Source organism: Lissotriton vulgaris, chromosome 9 (genome assembly GCF_964263255.1).
Source record: "Lissotriton vulgaris chromosome 9, aLisVul1.2, whole genome shotgun sequence".
NCBI lineage: Eukaryota > Metazoa > Chordata > Amphibia > Caudata > Salamandridae > Lissotriton > Lissotriton vulgaris.
Window position 1 is genome coordinate 338456013 of NC_141697.1, and position 19046 is coordinate 338475058.

At 43.4% G+C, this 19046-nt stretch overlaps 1 protein-coding gene across 1 annotated transcript in view; it reads right to left on the minus strand.

Annotated features, from left to right (window-relative positions):
- Positions 1-19046, minus strand: part of TDP1 (tyrosyl-DNA phosphodiesterase 1) — a 980389-nt gene that overhangs the window by 747729 nt on the left and 213614 nt on the right. Inside the window, exon 8 of the mRNA XM_086937678.1 lies at positions 3965-4135. Within this exon, the coding sequence (XP_086793804.1) occupies positions 3965-4135 (171 nt within the window). The remainder of the gene's footprint in view (positions 1-3964; positions 4136-19046) is intronic.

Below are 19046 nucleotides of genomic sequence, written 5' to 3' on the forward strand. Positions count from 1 at the left end.
GGCCACCCAACTAACTTTTCGTCCGTCTTTATTACGGTACAGCTTTAGTAAGAAATAGAATACTGTGGGCAACACCTGCCTTTCTCCCCTTAATTGAAACTACTTAATGCTTTTTGCTAATATTAAACTGACAATTCATTTTCTCAAAAATATTCAGATGAAAATTACCCCGTGGCATCACCACTGGGTATAGGTAGGATTGCTTTTCCATTGACATGGTGATTTTTTTGTTTTGCTAATAAACTCAGCGCCGTTTGACAAATCTTCACAAAACGTTCCGGACATGAAGCAAATTCACCTCAACTCCTTACCGGAAAGTTATGGGGTGATCCATCAAGCAAGAGTCGAGAAAAAAGGAGTCAAAAGATAATTTCCCCATACATTTTCTATAGACTTCTTTAGACCGCGTGACCGCAAAAATTGCTGAACTAAATTACACCAAATTTGTCGGCAAGCTAGATCTCGGTTCGCAGATTGTGCTTTTTGTGATTTGGCATACATCTGTTCGTTAGCTTTTTGAGATAAAATTTGAAACAATTGTATCTCTGAATGGTTGGGTGAGAGGTATTCCTGCAAGAGTCTCAAAGGAGCGCAAATTAAAAAAAAGAGCATTCTGATTGGCCCATGGAGCTTTTTTCCCTTAGGCCTTTTCACTCCTGAGGGAGTCTAACTGATAGGCTCCCAGCAACATGAGAAGATGCTGTTGGCAGCTAATACATGACTCAGGGACTTGGGGCCAGATGTAGGTGGCCAAATACCGAGTGGCGTTATCGACCGGTATTTGGCTGAGAGCAATGTAGGTGAGTGTAAACCTACTTGCAAAATAAGAAATTGCGAAATTGCGATTCCTTATTTAGCTTTTGCATTTAAGGAATCGGAAATACCGATTCCTTAAATGTAATGTAAGTAGCACTAAAAAAAGTGCACTTCAGCCTTAAGGAATCACTAATTACCATCAACTTCAAGTTGGTGTTAAGTAGCGATTTCCTTCAAAAAAGAACTTATTTGCTTTTTTAAAAATTCCATGTGGAACACATCCATGCCCTTAGGGCATGTATGTGCGCCACATGTGCATAGATGCGCATTTAAGGGGTGCACCCTTTAAATAGCTCCCGCAATTTGCGATTCTGTAACACCGAATCACAAATAGTGAATATCTTCCCATTCATTCCTATGGGCCTCCTAGCCCATAGGAATGAATGGCTAGGTATTCCTTAATAACGAATCTCAATTACTGATTCGTTATTAAGGAATAGCTAATATTTTAGCGATTCCTACCTACATTCAATTTAGCGAGTCCTTAATAGCGATTCGGTAAAAGTCGGTATTGAGAACTCGCTAAATTGAATTTACCTACATCTGACCCTTAGTTCCTTGTCATGAAGTTAAAAAGAATAATAATATAAGGAGGCATAGAAGGGATACCGTGCCTTTCTAGCCCCCTGAAGCCAAAGTAAATAATATATATGTATATTTTTTTTAAACTGCAGTTTTTACCAGTATACCACGGGACTCTGATAGCGTCCCAGCAAACCCCATCCCCGGGTGTAAAATTGCGTAAAAAAAGAGGGAGGAGCCGCCTGATGCTATCCCCCTCTCCCCGACTCTATGTTGGCTCTCTCCTTGCGTCTTTAAGCGCCCCGGGGACCTTATCCCCCAGATCGTGTCCTGGGAAGGAATCATCGATGAGAGCACACTGCTGGCCTCTCCTCCGGATCGGCCCTTTGCACTCTGGTATATGCAGTGCATATAACTTGAAGAGTAGGAACAAAGTTTGTAAGTGTTTCACCAAGGTTGGTGCAAGTAAGTACTTGATATTTCCAGTATCTCTAGACACGAGACATGGCTCGTGTTTCAGGATAATATCCCTCATCAGTAGAGACAGGGTCTGGGGTGGTTGAGAAGGCAGCCAAACAACCGTCACAGGCTTCGTTGCCTCTCAGGCGCGCAGGTGTGTCTCCAAAAGCTCGTCAGCTTGGGGGCTCACGGGAGCCCTATAACAGGAATCATCGATGGGAGCACACTGCTAGCCTCTCCTCCGGATCGCCCCTTTGCACTCTGGTATATGCAGTGCGTATAACTTGAAGAGTAGGAACAAAGTTTGTGAGTGTTTCACCAAGGTTGGTGCAAGTAAGTACTTGATATTTCCAGTATCTCTAGACACGAGACATGGCTCGTGTTTCGGGATAATATCCCTCATCAGTAGAGAAAGGTTCTGGGGTGGTTGAGAAGGCCTCCAAACAACTGTCACAGGCTTTGTTGCCTCTCAGGCACGAAGGTGCATCTCCAAAAGCTTGTCAGCTTGGGGGCTCACGGGAGCCCTATAACAGAAATCATCGATGGGAGCACACTGCTAGCCTCTCCTCCGGATCGCCCCTTTGCACTCTGGTATATGCAGTGTGTATAACTTGAAAAGTAGGAACAAAGTTTGTGAGTGTTTCACCAAGGTTGGTGCAAGTAAGTACTTGATATTTCCAGTATCTCTAGACATGAGACATGGCTCGTGTTTCGGGATAATATCCCTCATCAGTAGAGAAAGGTTCTGGGGTGGTTGAGAAAGCCGCCAAACAACCGTCACAGGCTTTGTTGCCTCTCAGGCGCGCAGGTGCGTCTCCAAAAGCTTGTCAGCTTGGGGGCTCACGGGAGCCCTATAACAGGAATCAATCATCGATGGGAGCACACTGCTAGCCTCTCCTCCGGATCGCCCCTTTGCACTCTGGTATGTGCAGTGTGTATAACTTGAAGAGTAGGAACAAAGTTCGTGAGTGTTTCACCAAGGTTGGTGCAAGTAAGTACTTGATATTTCCAGTATCTCTAGACACGAGACATGGCTCGTGTTTCGGGAAAATATCCCTCATCAGTAGAGAAAGGTTCTGGGGTGTTTGAGAAGGCCGCCAAACAACCGTCACAGGCTTCGTTCTCTCTCAGGCGTGCAGGTGCGTCTCCAAAAGCTTGTCAGCTTGGGGGCTCATGGGAGCCCTATAACAGGAATCATCGATGGGAGTACACTGCTAGCCTCTCCTCCAGATAGCTTTCCAGCCAATAGCTGTATACCTTAGGTTGGAGCCAACAAAAATATGTAGTTCTGGGCTGCTGTTCATCTTACAAGTCTATAGTTGTTTGGTAGCAGCATTCATGATTACTGCCAATAATCTGAAGGATTCTGGCTTCTGAACAACTGTACTGGTCCCGTTTCCTCTGGGTTAGCCAAGAAGGTTCATTGTTAAAGAATTTTCTGTTAATGATTTTTTTGCTATCATTGTCAGGGTTTATGGGTATAAAATGTCTGTAGTTCAAACAAACACACAGACACATAACATTCAAAAACATATTTGACACAGATGCAGAAGCTGCCTGCCAAAACCTACCCAAAGCAATAATGTACAAATCGAAACCAACACAGAAAGACAACCATCCTCACAGACCAACAGAGCTACAGATAGCTGCACAAACAGACACCAGTAACCCATGTACAGACAAACACATGCAGACAAACACACACACACACACATGCATAGATGCAAAGGTGGTGGATCGATCAAGCAGAGGGTTGGACAGACTTAGTGTAAATCTTTTGTAGTCATATTCGGATTAGCCGAAGGGGCACCGCCTCTGCTTACCCCCAGCTGTAGTTAATTTTTCTAAAGGTGCTCCACATGTTAAATTGTGTCGTTCACTGCAGCTGAACTCATCTCCCAAAGCAAAGTGCACGAGCAACTGTCTAAAACCCAGTCATACAGCAGTAGCAGATGAAGCAGGAAGGTGGTAACGAACCCACTAAATACATATATGTATGTCTAATCCACAAAATGGGGTTACTGAACTCTGTATCTTTCAGAAGTGGTTCGACTATTTCAAACATCTAATAATCAAAGCCAGGACATAAGGCATAACATTGATATATTAATGTATACACAAAGCAATATTAAAGCAAATCTTGATTGTCACCAGGATTGTTACGTACCTAGTTTCTGACAGATCGTGCTGTCTGAGAATTTCTATCCATTCTTTGAGCGTAGGGGAGTGGTACGACGCCAAGTAGTCAATGAGGTCAGACCGAAAATGTGTAGCCGATTCCCCAGCAGATTCAGGAGATCCTTCTGGAAGTCGAGGAAAGAGTGGGCTCAACCAAATCCTATAAGATAAGAATGGGGACTTGTTCAGCCTGGTACATCGTAATGTTCATCTTGTTTTCAAAAGTTTTTTCGCCTTATGGCCAAGCACTGTCCAAAATGACAAGACAGCAGATGGCAATTCCTAATTAGCAACAGCCTACCCTTAGTGAGCTGTATGGATTTAATACCCAGAAACTACATCACACTATAGGGTAAGTGAACATTACTCCAGGAATGGGGCAGCAGAAATCTCATCTAGACCAAAACCAATGCATATATGGATAACATTTCTTAAATGGCGATCTCAATAACACATTCATGCAAAACAATTTTTCATAAGCCTCTCCTATCCTGAAGACACTCTGTGGTCTGGTTGACGATCTTCTGTTTTACAAGATGCAAGCAACTTTCAATGGCGTACTCCACTCCTACGCAAAGTACCAAATACACCAATCTCATGTTATCTGTGTTCCTTAGCGATTACAGATCAAAGCATATGGAAAGTAACTGCACAGTCACCATCACAGGAATTCTTCCTGCCATATTTCACGCACATCATATATAATCTCATTGCCTGGTCACCATTCCAATACTTTTCCTAAATCCTAACTGGATAGCGGAAAGGTTGGCTTCCAAAGCAACCCGTATCCTGAATACAATTAAACAATATTTAACCTCCGATCTTATCCGAACCACACAGCAGTGAAAGAGGTCAATAACTGGCTGGTCTTCCTCTGCTACTCTTTCTGTGTAGCAGGACAAATGTAGGGGGTTGCTATGAGCTGGTAATCACTGGTGTCGGCACTCTGCGCTAAGCATAGTACAAGTCAGCGGGCATGGATTCTGAGCTGGATGCTTTACTCAGGTTTTGGATTAGGATAGCCAATTCCATCTCTGGAGGCTGGAAAATCAAATTTGAGCCAAAACATTGCTACTGTGTGCCTGCCATATTTGTACAAATAAGTCTGATCATCAGACATAGATCATATATTAAGGGTCCACACATGGTCATTTTCTATTTACTTGCAGTGCATCTGGCATGCAAGCTGGAAGCCTCTAACAATCCTATCTGGGGCTACTTTTTAAGAGCGCAGGAAAGACACTGTTGCAAGTTTCGAGGCCTGTTTTTAGTCCTCCCTGTGCTTTACTGTGTATAGAAGAAGCAGGAGTTCTCTAAAGATTCTTGCCAGATTAATGAGAAATCAGAGTTCACAAAATGCCAAATGTGCATTTCTATAAGGTGTCTCATTTATCACTTGCAGGCAAAATTCACACATGAAGACACTTTGAAATTTAGAAACATTCTGACTTCTAAAGTAAGACTGTGTTAGTGTGCCTCTATTGATGCAAAAACAGATGCAACATATCTTGTTAAAGCTCCTGGGACAGAGTATTATCTTCTCTGATGCAAGACAAGCAATATACTAGACAGTAGGACTCAATTCAACCTCACACTGCTGGCCATGTCTGCTGGTGTGATAGGGAGGCTCTGTGAAAGTTGAGAAAACATAACTAACAGAAAAGCTATCACACAAATTTGACAATCTTCCATCATCCAGTTACAAGCACTTTTATGACTGGAAGCGTCTTTAACTTTGTTTTACTTCTTCACCAGAACAACCTGACCTCTCCATCTGACCTTGTGGAGACTTCATTGAAATCTCACTAGTGTACTTTGTTTAGAGAAAAGAAACTAAGACGCACACTTTTTCACTCCGCTTAACGTAATTAGCATATATTTGCTGGTCGGATCCCTTTTGTCAACAACCCACTAATAAATTACACAGAGACGTTTAGTCATTTTTTCCTACTTTCAACTTCCTTCCCTTTGACTTACACAGACCATATGAGCTTATTTTAATGGCAAATCCTGCGGAAATTAAATTAATACATAAAACGAACCTCATGTTTGAACAGCATCTAAATCAAGCCAGTATCAGGCCATGTGTGGTTAAGAGCATGGTAATGACAGCCGGGTTAATTTCCAAAGTGGAATCTCTTCAGCATTCTTCAGGCACATAATTGTCTAATTGAAAGGAGCAGGACATTTCCTTTTCTCATCCTACACACAGATGGATGATGCTTAGTTTCACAAGATATTCCAATTAACTTGGGGATTTTAAATGTGTAGGGTTCCACGTTTTCGGTCAAAATCAATTATAACTGCAAAAACCCAACCAAAGGGAATATTTCTTTTTTCTGTAGAAAACAGAAAACATTAGACTTTGATGCACTTTTATTGGTTTAGCGTCCTTTAGTGTCCAACAGTATAAATGTAGCTGCTACATGTTAGTACTCTTCTGTGATGAGCGCTCCCACAATGACCCAGTCAGGCCATGCCAGTGCTTAATTTAAACCGGTTTGTTGCCAGTATGGTCTATTGCCACTCATTTTTGGGGAACAGCAGTTTTTTTTATCTTGATTGGATATTTCCATAGAGCACAAGAGAGAAACAAGGGGGCTGCTAGAAAGAAGGATTTAAGTACTGGAAATTAGGCAGGGAGTTTACATAATTAATAAAAAGTTACTCGAAAGAGCAAATTCAGTGAAAGTGTTCAAAGGGAGTTGGTAGGAAGAAAGAATATAGGAATAATTGACAACAGGAGTGAACAAGGGAAGGAAGAAAATAGGGTTCTTTATAAGCACTGGAAAAACACCTTTCCACTAGTCATGTATGGAGCAAAAAAGAACAAACACTGATAACCACTGATTTTTAACATTTGTTAAAAACACTGAACCCCCTCCCCTTCATCAGAACAGAAACTAAAACCAGGAAAGCCTATAAATGTACCTGCTCCATATTCTCTTGTCACGTTATGCAACATCACAAGGCACTTAAACGCAGTCACAGCTGCAATGGAGCTCTCCCAGAATCTGAAACATATGCTCCTTTCTTTTAACCAATTACAAGCCCTGCACAGAGTTACGTATGTTTAATCAACATGGGAAGAGCATCTTTCATTCTCCAACCACCACTCTGCGTAAAAAGTAAATGAGTGAGCCCACAGCGACTTTTCAATCACTGTGCTGGACTTTTCTGCCAAAAAAGTTCTAGTCCTTGTACAGAAATCATAGGTTTTTTTGGTCAATGGTTGACCTGATCTCCATAGTGAGCCCCTGATTTTTATTTCTTATAGTAGTTTCTTAGCTTTCCTGTGGTGGCTTGTACAGCCAAATAATTATGATCGAGATAGCCTTACTATGGACATTCAATGAAACTGAATTGAATAATTGCCAGCAATATGCATGTTCTATTGGCTTAAGCATGAACATCCTTGCCTCAATTTAACAGCAGATTTTGCAAAGGCTGAACTCATAAATTGCAAAGTATCAGTGATTGTGGGAAACTGATGTATCACATTTCTATAAGGAACTAGTGGGGCCATGTATTCATACAAATTCACCTATGATATGCAGTCATCAAGGAAAGATCTCAACCAAGAATCACTGCTTGTGAAAAGCTTTCAACTTTCTGAAGCCTGGGCAGCAGGATCTCCTGGTTACTCATATCAAACACAACGAAAAGCTTCAACATTACCATCAATAAGACTTTACCACCAACGTCAGTACTCTGAAGCTTTTACTTAAAGAGTAGAGTAGCAGTCATGATCTCCTTCAGGGTTGAAGCCAGAGTGTCTACCGCACAAAAAGTTCAAAATCTCCAAATGACGACTCATCTGCTTTGCGCGTATTCTTATCATTACCTTAGCCACTAACAGGCCTCATGTTTTTCCCGAAGAAATAGCTAGATCCTTGGATAGCTTCATCAGCAAGTGAGTGATCTGGTCTTCCTACAGGGATGCATTTGCGGTCAAAATGTTGGTTTATTGGGAAGAACACTTTAATAATGGATACTGAGCAAGGATCTTTCAACGACCGAGTGATTATCATGCCTTCAATAATGAAATTAATAAATACTACACTATCCATCAGACTGTTCTTCTCCAAGTCCTGACCCTCAGCTGACTGGAATGCTTTCTCTCTAAAAGTGCAAAAATCACACAATTTGGGCTTTTCCCTTGAGTGCCTTATTAGGATTGCTGATAAATTCTGCAAGGCTTAGTCTCATCTACCTCAATTTGTAGTTTGTACATTTTTCCTCTAGCCCGTCTCCTACTTGAAGTTAATCTTACTTTCTATATGTGTGCAGATGGCAGCCACATCTAACATATAATTAACGACTGAATCAGAAGGCAACCCTTTATCTCCAGTAGGCCTTTAAGGCTGTAGAATGGCGGATGAACATACATTTTATAGAGGCAATTTATTTCATGACCCAAATCTTTCTGAAACAAAGCAACTAGGATTGCACTCTTTAGTCCGGCTTGGCAGGTCCCTGCTCAGAGTCTACACAGGTAGCAATGAATTTTGGATCGCTCTTACTCTCTCTACTAGAATGGAAGCCATGCACATGGAATTTCAGACAAATCTGAAAGCATGGTTTTCCCTTTAGTAGATTATGGATAGTTCTTAGTGAAACTACACAGCTTGAAGGGGATTCTTTAGTGCAGCCACTATAATGCCAAGAGATCATTTAGGGTGAATACACAAGCTCTACAAAATAACATAGATAAAATAAATTAGGAGTAATTTGGAGCAGCTCCATTGGATCAGGTGTCCTGGATGAATGTAGGGGCATGCTGGCATGATTTCATCTATGCTTCATATTTGTCTTATTTCGTGATCTCATGATGTTAAATTTATTTACAATGAACTCTTAAAATTTCAATTGACTTGTGACCTTTCGCCTTAGATATTTTATTTGCCATCAGTGTTTAGTGTTTTAGGTGACCCTTGTTGATCTACGTTGCTTTTGAGCATCTCAAAGTATTAGTTCTCCCTTCATTGGTAGTTAGAGGCCCTGCATTCGGAAGCCATACATAGTGATATTTTTTTACATTTTAATATAGAATTTTTTTAGATAATCTTTATTTTGTGTGGGTTCAAGATAAGAGTTGTTCTAATCATGATATTAGATTTCTTAAGAATATTTGTATTACGTTTTCAAACTCTCTTTAAAAGTGGAGCCCTTCAAATCATCATATTGGATGTAGTGATTTTCTCAGTTTTCTCTATATCAATGTACCTCAAACTTAGATACAGGTATTGGCTACTACTGGTTTTTGTTTTATGAACTTGATCTTGAAAATACATTTTTAGTAGTGCTTATGTTATTAATCCTCTCATCTCCCTCAAAAATGAATTCAGATCTCTACCCACACAACCACAGCGGAGACAAGGATACTTTAAGGAGTATTTATTTTGCTCCTGAAAGGTCTTTTGGAAAGGATTGTAGTGGAAGCCTAGAAATAGCACGTATCATTATCTTTGGCCTTTGTCGCGTCTCAACTTGACAAATACATTTCTTGCCAGGCATTCCCATTTTCACAGACACTTTCACAAAAGATTTAGCTTTTGGTCAGAACTCCCAGACAACTGTATACAAAATCCTTAAAAGAAAAAAACCTTTTAAATTCTGAGAAATGTTCCGAAAAAGGGTCTTTCAATTATGCTGCATGTTGCTTTTATGGTTCTGTAGAAATGAAGTTTCGAATGTATATATTAAGGGAAAAAGATGTTTCTGTCAAAACATCTGAGGAATTTTCATGATTAATATGAAAATATGAATGGGCAATTCCACGAGCATTGCTTTGGAGATTTGTGGAAGGTTTGTCTTAAAGGGTTTTTCTTTTAGGAATTCTGTGGCAATTTACAAAGAAATACCTAGAGTGCCTGCAGTCGAATTATTAGTACAGTTACTCAGTTTTTAAAGTTGAAAAACTGGCTTTTCATGTTGTCAGACATTTGTTGAAATTACCCAAATAATAGAAATAGATGTGTTTTTTTCATTCCAGAAAAAAATCTGCAGGGCAATAAAAGAACTTTCCTCCCACATAGCAGGGAATTCAAACTATGTTAAGTCTTCTACTCTGAAGCACCCTAGATTGATTGCAGTTATGAAGTGTGACGAATACATTAGGATTTAGTAGTACTGGACTGAGGCACTAAAGGGATGTTACAGTAAGCCAATGACAATGGCTTTGGTTAATTCACAGTTCACTCAACTAGCCTGCATCGAAAGAGAGAAGAAGCAAAGGTGTCATCTACACCCCTTGTGTTCACATTTTATATTCAACTCCTCACTAGTGGAATAATGGGAACAGAGGAAATCTTAATGTTCACTTTCAGAGGACACAGGACCAAAAGGTAGAATTACATGCTAATGACTTAGCTATCTTTATAGCAAGGCCAATATTCAGAAAACCAAAATTGGAGGAGCTCATTGAAGGCTTTGCATCAACATCTGGCTATAAGTGGGAGAAAATCAGAAATTATGGATTGGAATGTTAAATATCACTCCCCTAAGATTGGCGAAAGAATGCAGTATTGAGGTATAACCATTGAAGCAAGGTTTAAAAAAGGACACAATAGCAAAACAGTACCTCAGGAAGTTAAGAGGTTAAGATTTTTGCTAATAAAATTAATTGGCTGAATTTATACATTAAAGAATGGTCATCTTGCCCAAATCTGTTAAGACTATTCCCTATATTTTGAGAAGCAAAAAAATTCTTCATCTTGAGAGAGAAAACATTTACAATATGCTGGGAAAACGTGCTAGGGCATTGAAAAGGCAAGTTGGTTCTACAAGATTACCAAGTATAGGTCACTCATCGCATCTCAAACTGAAGTGAAACCCATCCACTGGCTCTCCGTCCAGGATGAACCAGAACATTGGAAGGGCTTTGCATATAAATTTGTACCACCAATATTTTTCAAAGGGGTCTGATTAAAGATACTGCAGGCTGCCTCAAACGTAAGGTAGAAAGTGATGCAATTCATGAATGTGGTATAGTACAGTCCATATCACGCACTCTGGGGATCCCAAACTACTCATTATTGGCTGAAGGACCGGCTTGGAAGAACATTTGAGAAAGCAGGAAAATGGGTAACTAATGGTCTTATCATACATTAGATCAATTGCTAGTGGAAAACCACGAGTGTGCCAAGCGCACTGCTGAAATTTAAGTATTGAAATTCAACATACAATTTTTTCAAAATGTCAAACAATTTATGCCATGCAGTTAGTGAAAAAATAATCACAAGACAATTGGAATTAAAATCATTCCATCATATTAAACTGAAACGTTTTCAGCAAAAGAAACACTGTTGTAAGTAATCGTCAATAAAAGTAAACAAATATTCTGCACAATATCACGAAACAACAATTAGTTGAAACTCAAATGCTTCTGTAACAGTCGAAATTCTTGGTCATGCCCTCATGCCCAATGCATGGATTAATTATTTATTTTCATTTTTACCTTGTCTTTTTCCATTATTTATTAATCTTTAACCAACACGGCAGTGTGTCTAATTGGTCTTTTATCTGCAATATGTTTTCACTGTTTTCAAGCACCACTCTCAGTATTTCTTTAGCACTTTTTCCAATTGACTGTGAGTAGATACATAAGAGGTACATGTTTTCATTTCATTTCACTGGCACAATCCTTGGTCATTCTTGGCGTTGCAGCTCTGTTCTTGTATCTTTTTTTAGCATGTGCGTTGATTTAAAGATTGATTATGAATTTTCCTTTTTATTAACAGTTCCCCTGAAGAAGGGATTAAATCCCGAAATGCATTGGGCATGACCAAGAATTTCGACTGTTACAGAAGCATTTGAGAGGCACACTCGTGGTTTTCCACTAGCAATTGATCTGGTTCATTGGCTGGCAGCCTATCTACCAATCAGCACGCAGTCTTTTGTATATATTGAACTTAACAAGTGGTAAAAAGTTGAATTAACAGGGAGTGCACATACTTCCAATTTTTGACATATCATACATTAGGCATCAAGATGGTATCAGATGTACTGACTGACAGGTAGGGAGCTCTCTGTATTTAAAGATTATTAGTTGGCAAGTTAATTAAGGCAAATGCTTTTCAAACCTCACATCAATGGACATTTTAATTAACCTGGGAGCAGAGACGAGAAAAGAGGTATCATTATGGTAAAGATGTCTGCAAGACCTAGAAGAGGCAAGTATAGCTTCTCCTGCAGCTGCCAAGCCACAGAGCATGTAGGAAAGGAACAAATGCATGGCAAATATCTATAGAAATACTACACAAGATTGTGCGACCAGCTGCACTGAAGAAAAATAATTTCATTATATATTACAGATTATACTGGACCCCAAAGAAACTATCAAAGCTATACCAGGTCTCAATGATTAAGCCCTGAAATTGCATTGCTTCAAACATGGATGGCCTTCACATGCTCATCAGGTTCCCAAAATTTCAGCATTATTAGACTGATGCCAGAGTTGTAATATGGAGCATATTTAGAACAGTAACACAATAACGATCTCCCATACCGTTGGTTATTCTGAGGCACGGGGGAGAGATTTATTGGGATACAGGATACTTCCTGCCTATTTTCAAATTCATCGCAAAAAGGTATCCGATAACCTCATCTATTCAGTCACTCTCTAACGAAATTTGTTTTCAAAACCAACAAACATGTGGTGTGTTTTGTTTGACCCTCACTGTCGGCTAAACACTAGGGTGTAAAGATACTTAATTCTCTATAGACACCCAAAAAAAAGCAGTTTTTCCATACCAAAGGCACCCAAATACAGGGATACTGGGCTGAACTTTAGGAATTTGCAGCCATATCTGCAATAGACCCTATTAAGATCAATATCTAAAGAGCTCCAAGGAAAACGGTTGAGCTCAAAACGGTTGAGCTCATCGTGGTTTATAGGGACCAGGACCTACGCCCCCATGAACACTGGAGTTATCCTTTCCCTTTTTCAGCCTGGAATAGGAGGAAAAGGTTGGATTGAAGTTTGAAAATGCCTACAAATGTACATGTGTGTGCGCATTCTGAAACTTTCTAGATAAACCACTCCATGGGGCACCCAATTCTCACCTGTTGCCACTAGTGGAAGAGAAATCCACAGTAGTAAATGTATTTACTTCTGCCAGGAATCCTTTTGTGATTTCCTGGTAGGAATAAATGGAGTATGTTTGGCCACACACTTCTGCAGGAGTCAGCTAGTTGACAAGATCTTGAGGTTCCCTTCTAGACAAATTTGTGGCGCTGCTGAGTAGAAAATTAATTATCCAGTACAGTCAGAGGAAGCCATCAATGTTTGCAGCATGTGCAACAACATTTGGTGGCAACAATGTTGGAAGCTGCAGAGAGGTCAAGTAGGACCAGGAGGCAGATCTCATTCTTGTCAGCGATCAGTACAGTCACAAATTACCTAAAGGGTGACTGTCTCGGGGAGGACTGAAGCCAGACTGGTAGTTCTGCAGGAGACATTTTTTGTTCATCTGCACATGTAATTGAAAGAATACCTTTATCAATTCAGGTTAAGAGAGTAATGATATGGGAGTTGACTGGTTCATGAGGGTTCAGGGTTGGCTTTTTCAGCAGGGGTAAATGTGTGCAGTTTCGAAGGTAATTTATTGTTTATTGTCTTTCTAGGTGGGGGCCTTGAGAAAGTTGAAGGTGCCAGTGAGTTAAGCGTGTGAGAGGTGGGTAAAGGTGTTTGATGTTGTCACTGTGGGCTCTGGTTTTGTTTATCTATTTCCAGTGTAGAAGCATAAATGTTGGATATGTTGTTCTGGGATGGTGCGGATACAATTCATAACTGGAGTGAGGAGTGATTTACTGCTCTTGCTTGCCTTGCTAATGCTGGCCTTCAAGAAGGTGGCTTTGCTGTGGTTATGAGCTATATGTGGTTGTAGATCAGAGTGTTTTGAGTTAAGCTACGTTGTCAGGGGCTTTGCTCAATCTCCATTTCTTTTCTTGCCTACAGATGCAATGTTTGCCCTCCAAAAGGTCATGAGTACCATGGTGCAGTTTGGGTTTGGAGGACAGTGTTTTGAGTGGTGCATTGCTACCCAGATGGTTATGGCACTAATGTATACATATAGTAGTGTGTTGACATCAGTTGTAAGGAGTGTGAGAGTTAGATGACAAAGTCCAGGAGGAAGTTAGGAATTGCAAGGGGTTTTCTTTGCTTTTCTGTTAACCACGGTGCTTTGGTGTGGTTTGATGGATCATGAAGGGGATTGTGAGGTGATCTGACCAGCCCAGAGTTATTGGGGCCCTGCATTAGATTGAGGTTGAAACAGTTCTGATCAAATCGAGGTTGTTGCCTATGGAAACATGTAGGGTGACAATGTGTTGGTTGATGACCATGGTTTTTGAGCAGAGTGTAAAGTCAGCTTAAATGATCTTGGAGGGGTTCAATCTATGGGGATGTTGAGTCTGTGAGAACAGTGGGAAGGAAGTGCTCTATGGAGAGAGGTGTGATAAGGTCTGAAGCTCAAGAATGTAGAGCAATGCAGATGAATGCAAGTTCCCGGCCTGTTTTCTGTGTGCTGTATTCTGTTGCCTGAGGAGATGAGGACATCTACGAATTAGTTGGATGTGGGTGCGATCCATGTTTCTGTAAAGAAAACTGCATTCATTGGATGCGGTATGATGTCTGTAATTTTATGGGCATTCAAAGAGTGTGTATTCATAAGCATGAGGAGGAGGGTGTTTTTGGTATATGTATGCTGGTGAGTGGGATGTGAATGAGGTTCTGGTTATTTGCAATGAGATTGTAATTGTAATATGAGCGACTGAGTACTGTGATGGCTTGTACCGTATGGTCTAATAGGCACATGATGTGGGAGGGTTACTTGGAGGATTGAGTTCTGGTCCAAGTCCCAATTTGGCTCTAAAAGGCCAAAAGGCCTTGGCCGTTTCGGTCTTTATCTGAGACTGCATGGGCAGCAAGATGCTATAAAGAGTGGACTGAACTCAGGAAGGAGGCAGGAAGTTTCAGATGAGAAATCAGGAGTGCCACTTCTTGTTGCTGTTGGTGCTGGGAAATGTGATGTCACTTCCTGATGAAAAGGATGTGAAGATAAACACAACTCTGTCTCAACTGACTGTTACATTTTACATAACTTGTCAGAATTTAGAAGTGCAAAATGTCAGCATTTTCCAGTGGAGGACGTGTTGTAGAACAGAACAACAGAACACATGATACTTCTTTGGGGGAAGGGGGGGCGGGGGGGATAGAGGACCATATAGAGGCAACCAGCTTTTCTCGGAAGTGGGGCAAAACAGGCTTTCATGGAAGTAGTAGTACAAGTATGAGTATGTATAACTGCATGTTTCAACAGACGCGCACCTCCCTAGAGACCAGGATAGATGGAGTGGCAATAGACCTGAACCCACCTCAGAGCTGACCACAAGAAACTACAAGATCGCACCACGACACTGGAGGGCACGGTGGCAGCTATTGAACCGAAGGTGACCCAGGCAGACAAGCACATACAAGACCTCCTGAACAGGGTGGAGTTTCTAGAAGACCGTGCTGAGGATGCGGAAGGGCGAGCACGAAGGAATAACATCCGCTTAGTGGGCATTCCGGAGAAATGGGAAGGGACGGACCCTGCTCGCCGTGTAGAGGACTGGCTACGAGACCTGCTGCCAGAAGACACGCTCTCACCTCACTTCGTGGTGGAGCGGGCCCACCGAGTACCCACAAGACCCCTTCCCCCTGGCTCAAACCCCAGACCATTTCTCCTCCGTTTCCTAAACTACAGAGACCGCAACGCGATACTACGCGAGTCTAGGAAGCTAGGGGAAGTCAACATAGACAATGCCACAGTGATGTTCTTCCCTGACTACACCGTGCAAGTACAGAGACAGAGACACTCCTTTCTGGCAGTGAAGAGACTATTGCGCCAAGCGGATCTCAAATACTCACTACTCTTCCCTGCCAAACTAAGAGTGGCTGATGAGAGGTGTTACCTCGAAACCGGTCCGGTCCTCGGATGCTTGATTCCGTTCTGGGAAGGACATGGCTTTTGTAGTTCGGACTGGACTGTTCCCATGGGGCACAGGGTCAGAGCTGATTTGCATATCGCCATTGTCTAACCCAGGGTGGTGTGGAGTGCAAAATAACGATGGATTAGGGCCCAGATCTTTGGACTGGGTTGAGTGTGTGACATTGATCCACATTCGGTCCATCACCTGTTGTGTTTGCACAAACTAAGAGTGGTAGCACGAGACAAGACACATTTCGTCACACGCCCTGAGGAGGCGGAGGCCTGGCTAGATGAAGGAATGCCAGACGCTCCTAGGAAATCAGAGGAAAGCACTACCACGGAGCGAACCCGCGGGCCGAGACTACGATGCCGCCGCAAGACGCCCTCATCCCCACAGACTCGAGATACGGCAACACACTCCCCATCGATGGATCAGATCCTGCAGGAGCAACGGGATGCCCTACGCAGAGTGGCGAAAATCAGCAGCTCCCCGGCCCAATCGCCACACCCGAACGCCAGCCCAACCACATCCCTAACGGATGATGAAACGATCTACGGCTTACCGGATACCCAACGCTCTGAGGAGCTCCCGGAGGTCACACCACAGACAGCGGAACTTTTCGGCTGACCGGGACCAAGATGCACCTCACCTCCGGAACACAGCGCAGACTCAACCAGACAGCTGCCTGACTGACTCGCCTCCCAATGGGTAAACTGTGTACCTACCTATAGTTGAAGCCTCCCCAACTCGGGGGATCAGGAGCGGGCCAGACACTGTGAGTAGCTTTTTGATTTATACACACGGCCCAACCACCCACTGACACGAAATAAACGCTTAGACTGTAGCAGTATACATGCCAACCGCCACTACTTTGGCCACTCGAGGAGGGGGATCTCCCCCGGAGCCCGGCCCCCACCCCTCGATGCTTGGGAGCGCCATTAGCGTCGCACTGAGCGGCAAGAACTGGGCGTCCGCCAGACAGCAACGGCCTCTCTGCTCAACCGTGAGGGATGCCGCACTCCCCATGGACTACACTGTAATTCCTATTGTTATAACATAAGTCACACGATACCCCCTAGAACTGTATAGTTTACGAGCTCATTCGAGTGTTTGGACGGCGACATGTTGTGCAGCCAACCTTTCGGTATTTTCGATTATGTTGCCATGTTGAGGCTATATGTTATCCCTTTCTTCCCTACCCTTCTACACCACTGGAGATCACTACACTTTGTGCTGAGAAATAGCAGCAACTTTGCGACGAGGATGAGACACTGGACTTGGTGGGGAGTCATGCTTGGGGATTTGACATGTGGGTGGCTGGAGGAACTTGCACAAACGGTGGCTATGGCTGAAATACGAATATGCACTTGGAACGTCAGGGGAATGCACACACCAGCTAGGCGCTACCAAATGTACTCATACCTAAAGCGACACAAGAGAAGCATAGCACTGCTCCAGGAATCACACCTGAACAAGACAGAGGTACAAGCACTACACCGCAGATGGCGCGGACAACTCTATGCCACAGACTACTCCTCATATGCTCGCGGCGCACTGATATGGGTCCGTCCTGGAACCCCCTGGACAGTCACTGATACTAACATAGACCGGGAGGGCAGGTTTGTTGTCGTACAAGGCAGACTAGACGGGCAACAGGTAGTACTAGTGTCCCTATATTCCCCAAACACTGATCAGGGAGGCTTCCTGACGCGCCTCTCCACAATAATGGCGACCTGGCATGCGGCTCCATGGATACTGGGCGGAGATTACAACTGCACACTAGATACAATACTAGATCGCTCCTCCCCACCCCCAATTGGTGCACCTACGCGAGGTGCCACAAAGGCATTACTTGAGTGGGCTGCGCAATGGGACCTCCATGATGTTTGGAGATCGCACAACCCTGGGACACAGGTTTATTCCTATTATTCAGGCGCTCACGACTTACATGTCCGCCTAGACAGATTCATGGCATCCACTGAACTCCTACCCCTAGTAACAGATACGCGCTGCATGGGCCGCACACACTCAGACCATAACCCACACTTTTTATCCATAGCTTGGGAACGCCTGCGCCCCCCGTACCCACCTGGTGACTGCAGCCGGCACGGATACTTGACGCGGCTTTCCGCGATTCCCTCCTCACACGTACTGCTCAATACTTTGAGGACAACGCAGACACAGCGTCCTCCCCCCAGGTAGAATGGGACGCTTTCAAGGTAGTGATCCGAGGCCACTGTTTGAGGACACAGGGACCCATGAGGCACCAGCTGGAGGGCGACCTGACTAGGCTGGAATCTGACTTGCTCGACAGAGAGGAGGAGGCTATTGAGGGCGATGCTGACTCGCTACAGGGGGCACACACAGAACATGCGCGCCTACTCGAGCGACTGCGCAACATCAACTACGCTGCACACTCGGCGAGGACGCACCACCTGAGTGACAGACCTGGCAAGCTACTGGCCTGGCTGATATCACAAGAGACTCACTCGACCCCAGTGACAGCAATACACGTAGAAGGGAGGAGCTTATTGTACTCGCAGCGCCATATACATGACGCGTTCACCACCCACTATGAAGCACTATATCGCCCCCGATTACCAAACCCCCACCCGGACATTGCTGACTACCTCTCCCCTCTGCAGCTGCCACAGCTGACCACTGCGCAACAGGACGAACTGGGAGCCTCGCTCGAGCCTGATGAGGTCCGCGAAGCAATATTTAACTTGTCTAACGGCAAATCCCCGGGCCCTGATGGGCTCCCAGCCGAATTTTACAAGGCTAGCTCAGATATCCTCGTCCCGGAACTTCTGAAAATGTACGCTGCAGCTGCGGAGGACGCAGCCTTACCCCTAACGTTAAATGAGGCCAATCTGATCTCTATCCTCAAACCTGACAAAGACAGTACACGGATGGGCTCTTATCGCCCCCTGGCACTGCTAAACACGGACTACAAAATACTGGCCTCCACGTTGGCCCGGAGACTGGCCCCCTATGTGCCCCGACTGGTGCATCAGGACCAGAACGGCTTTGTCCCGACCCGACACACCTCTCACAATATCCGTCGCCTCTTCCGGATACAAAAGTATGCTACC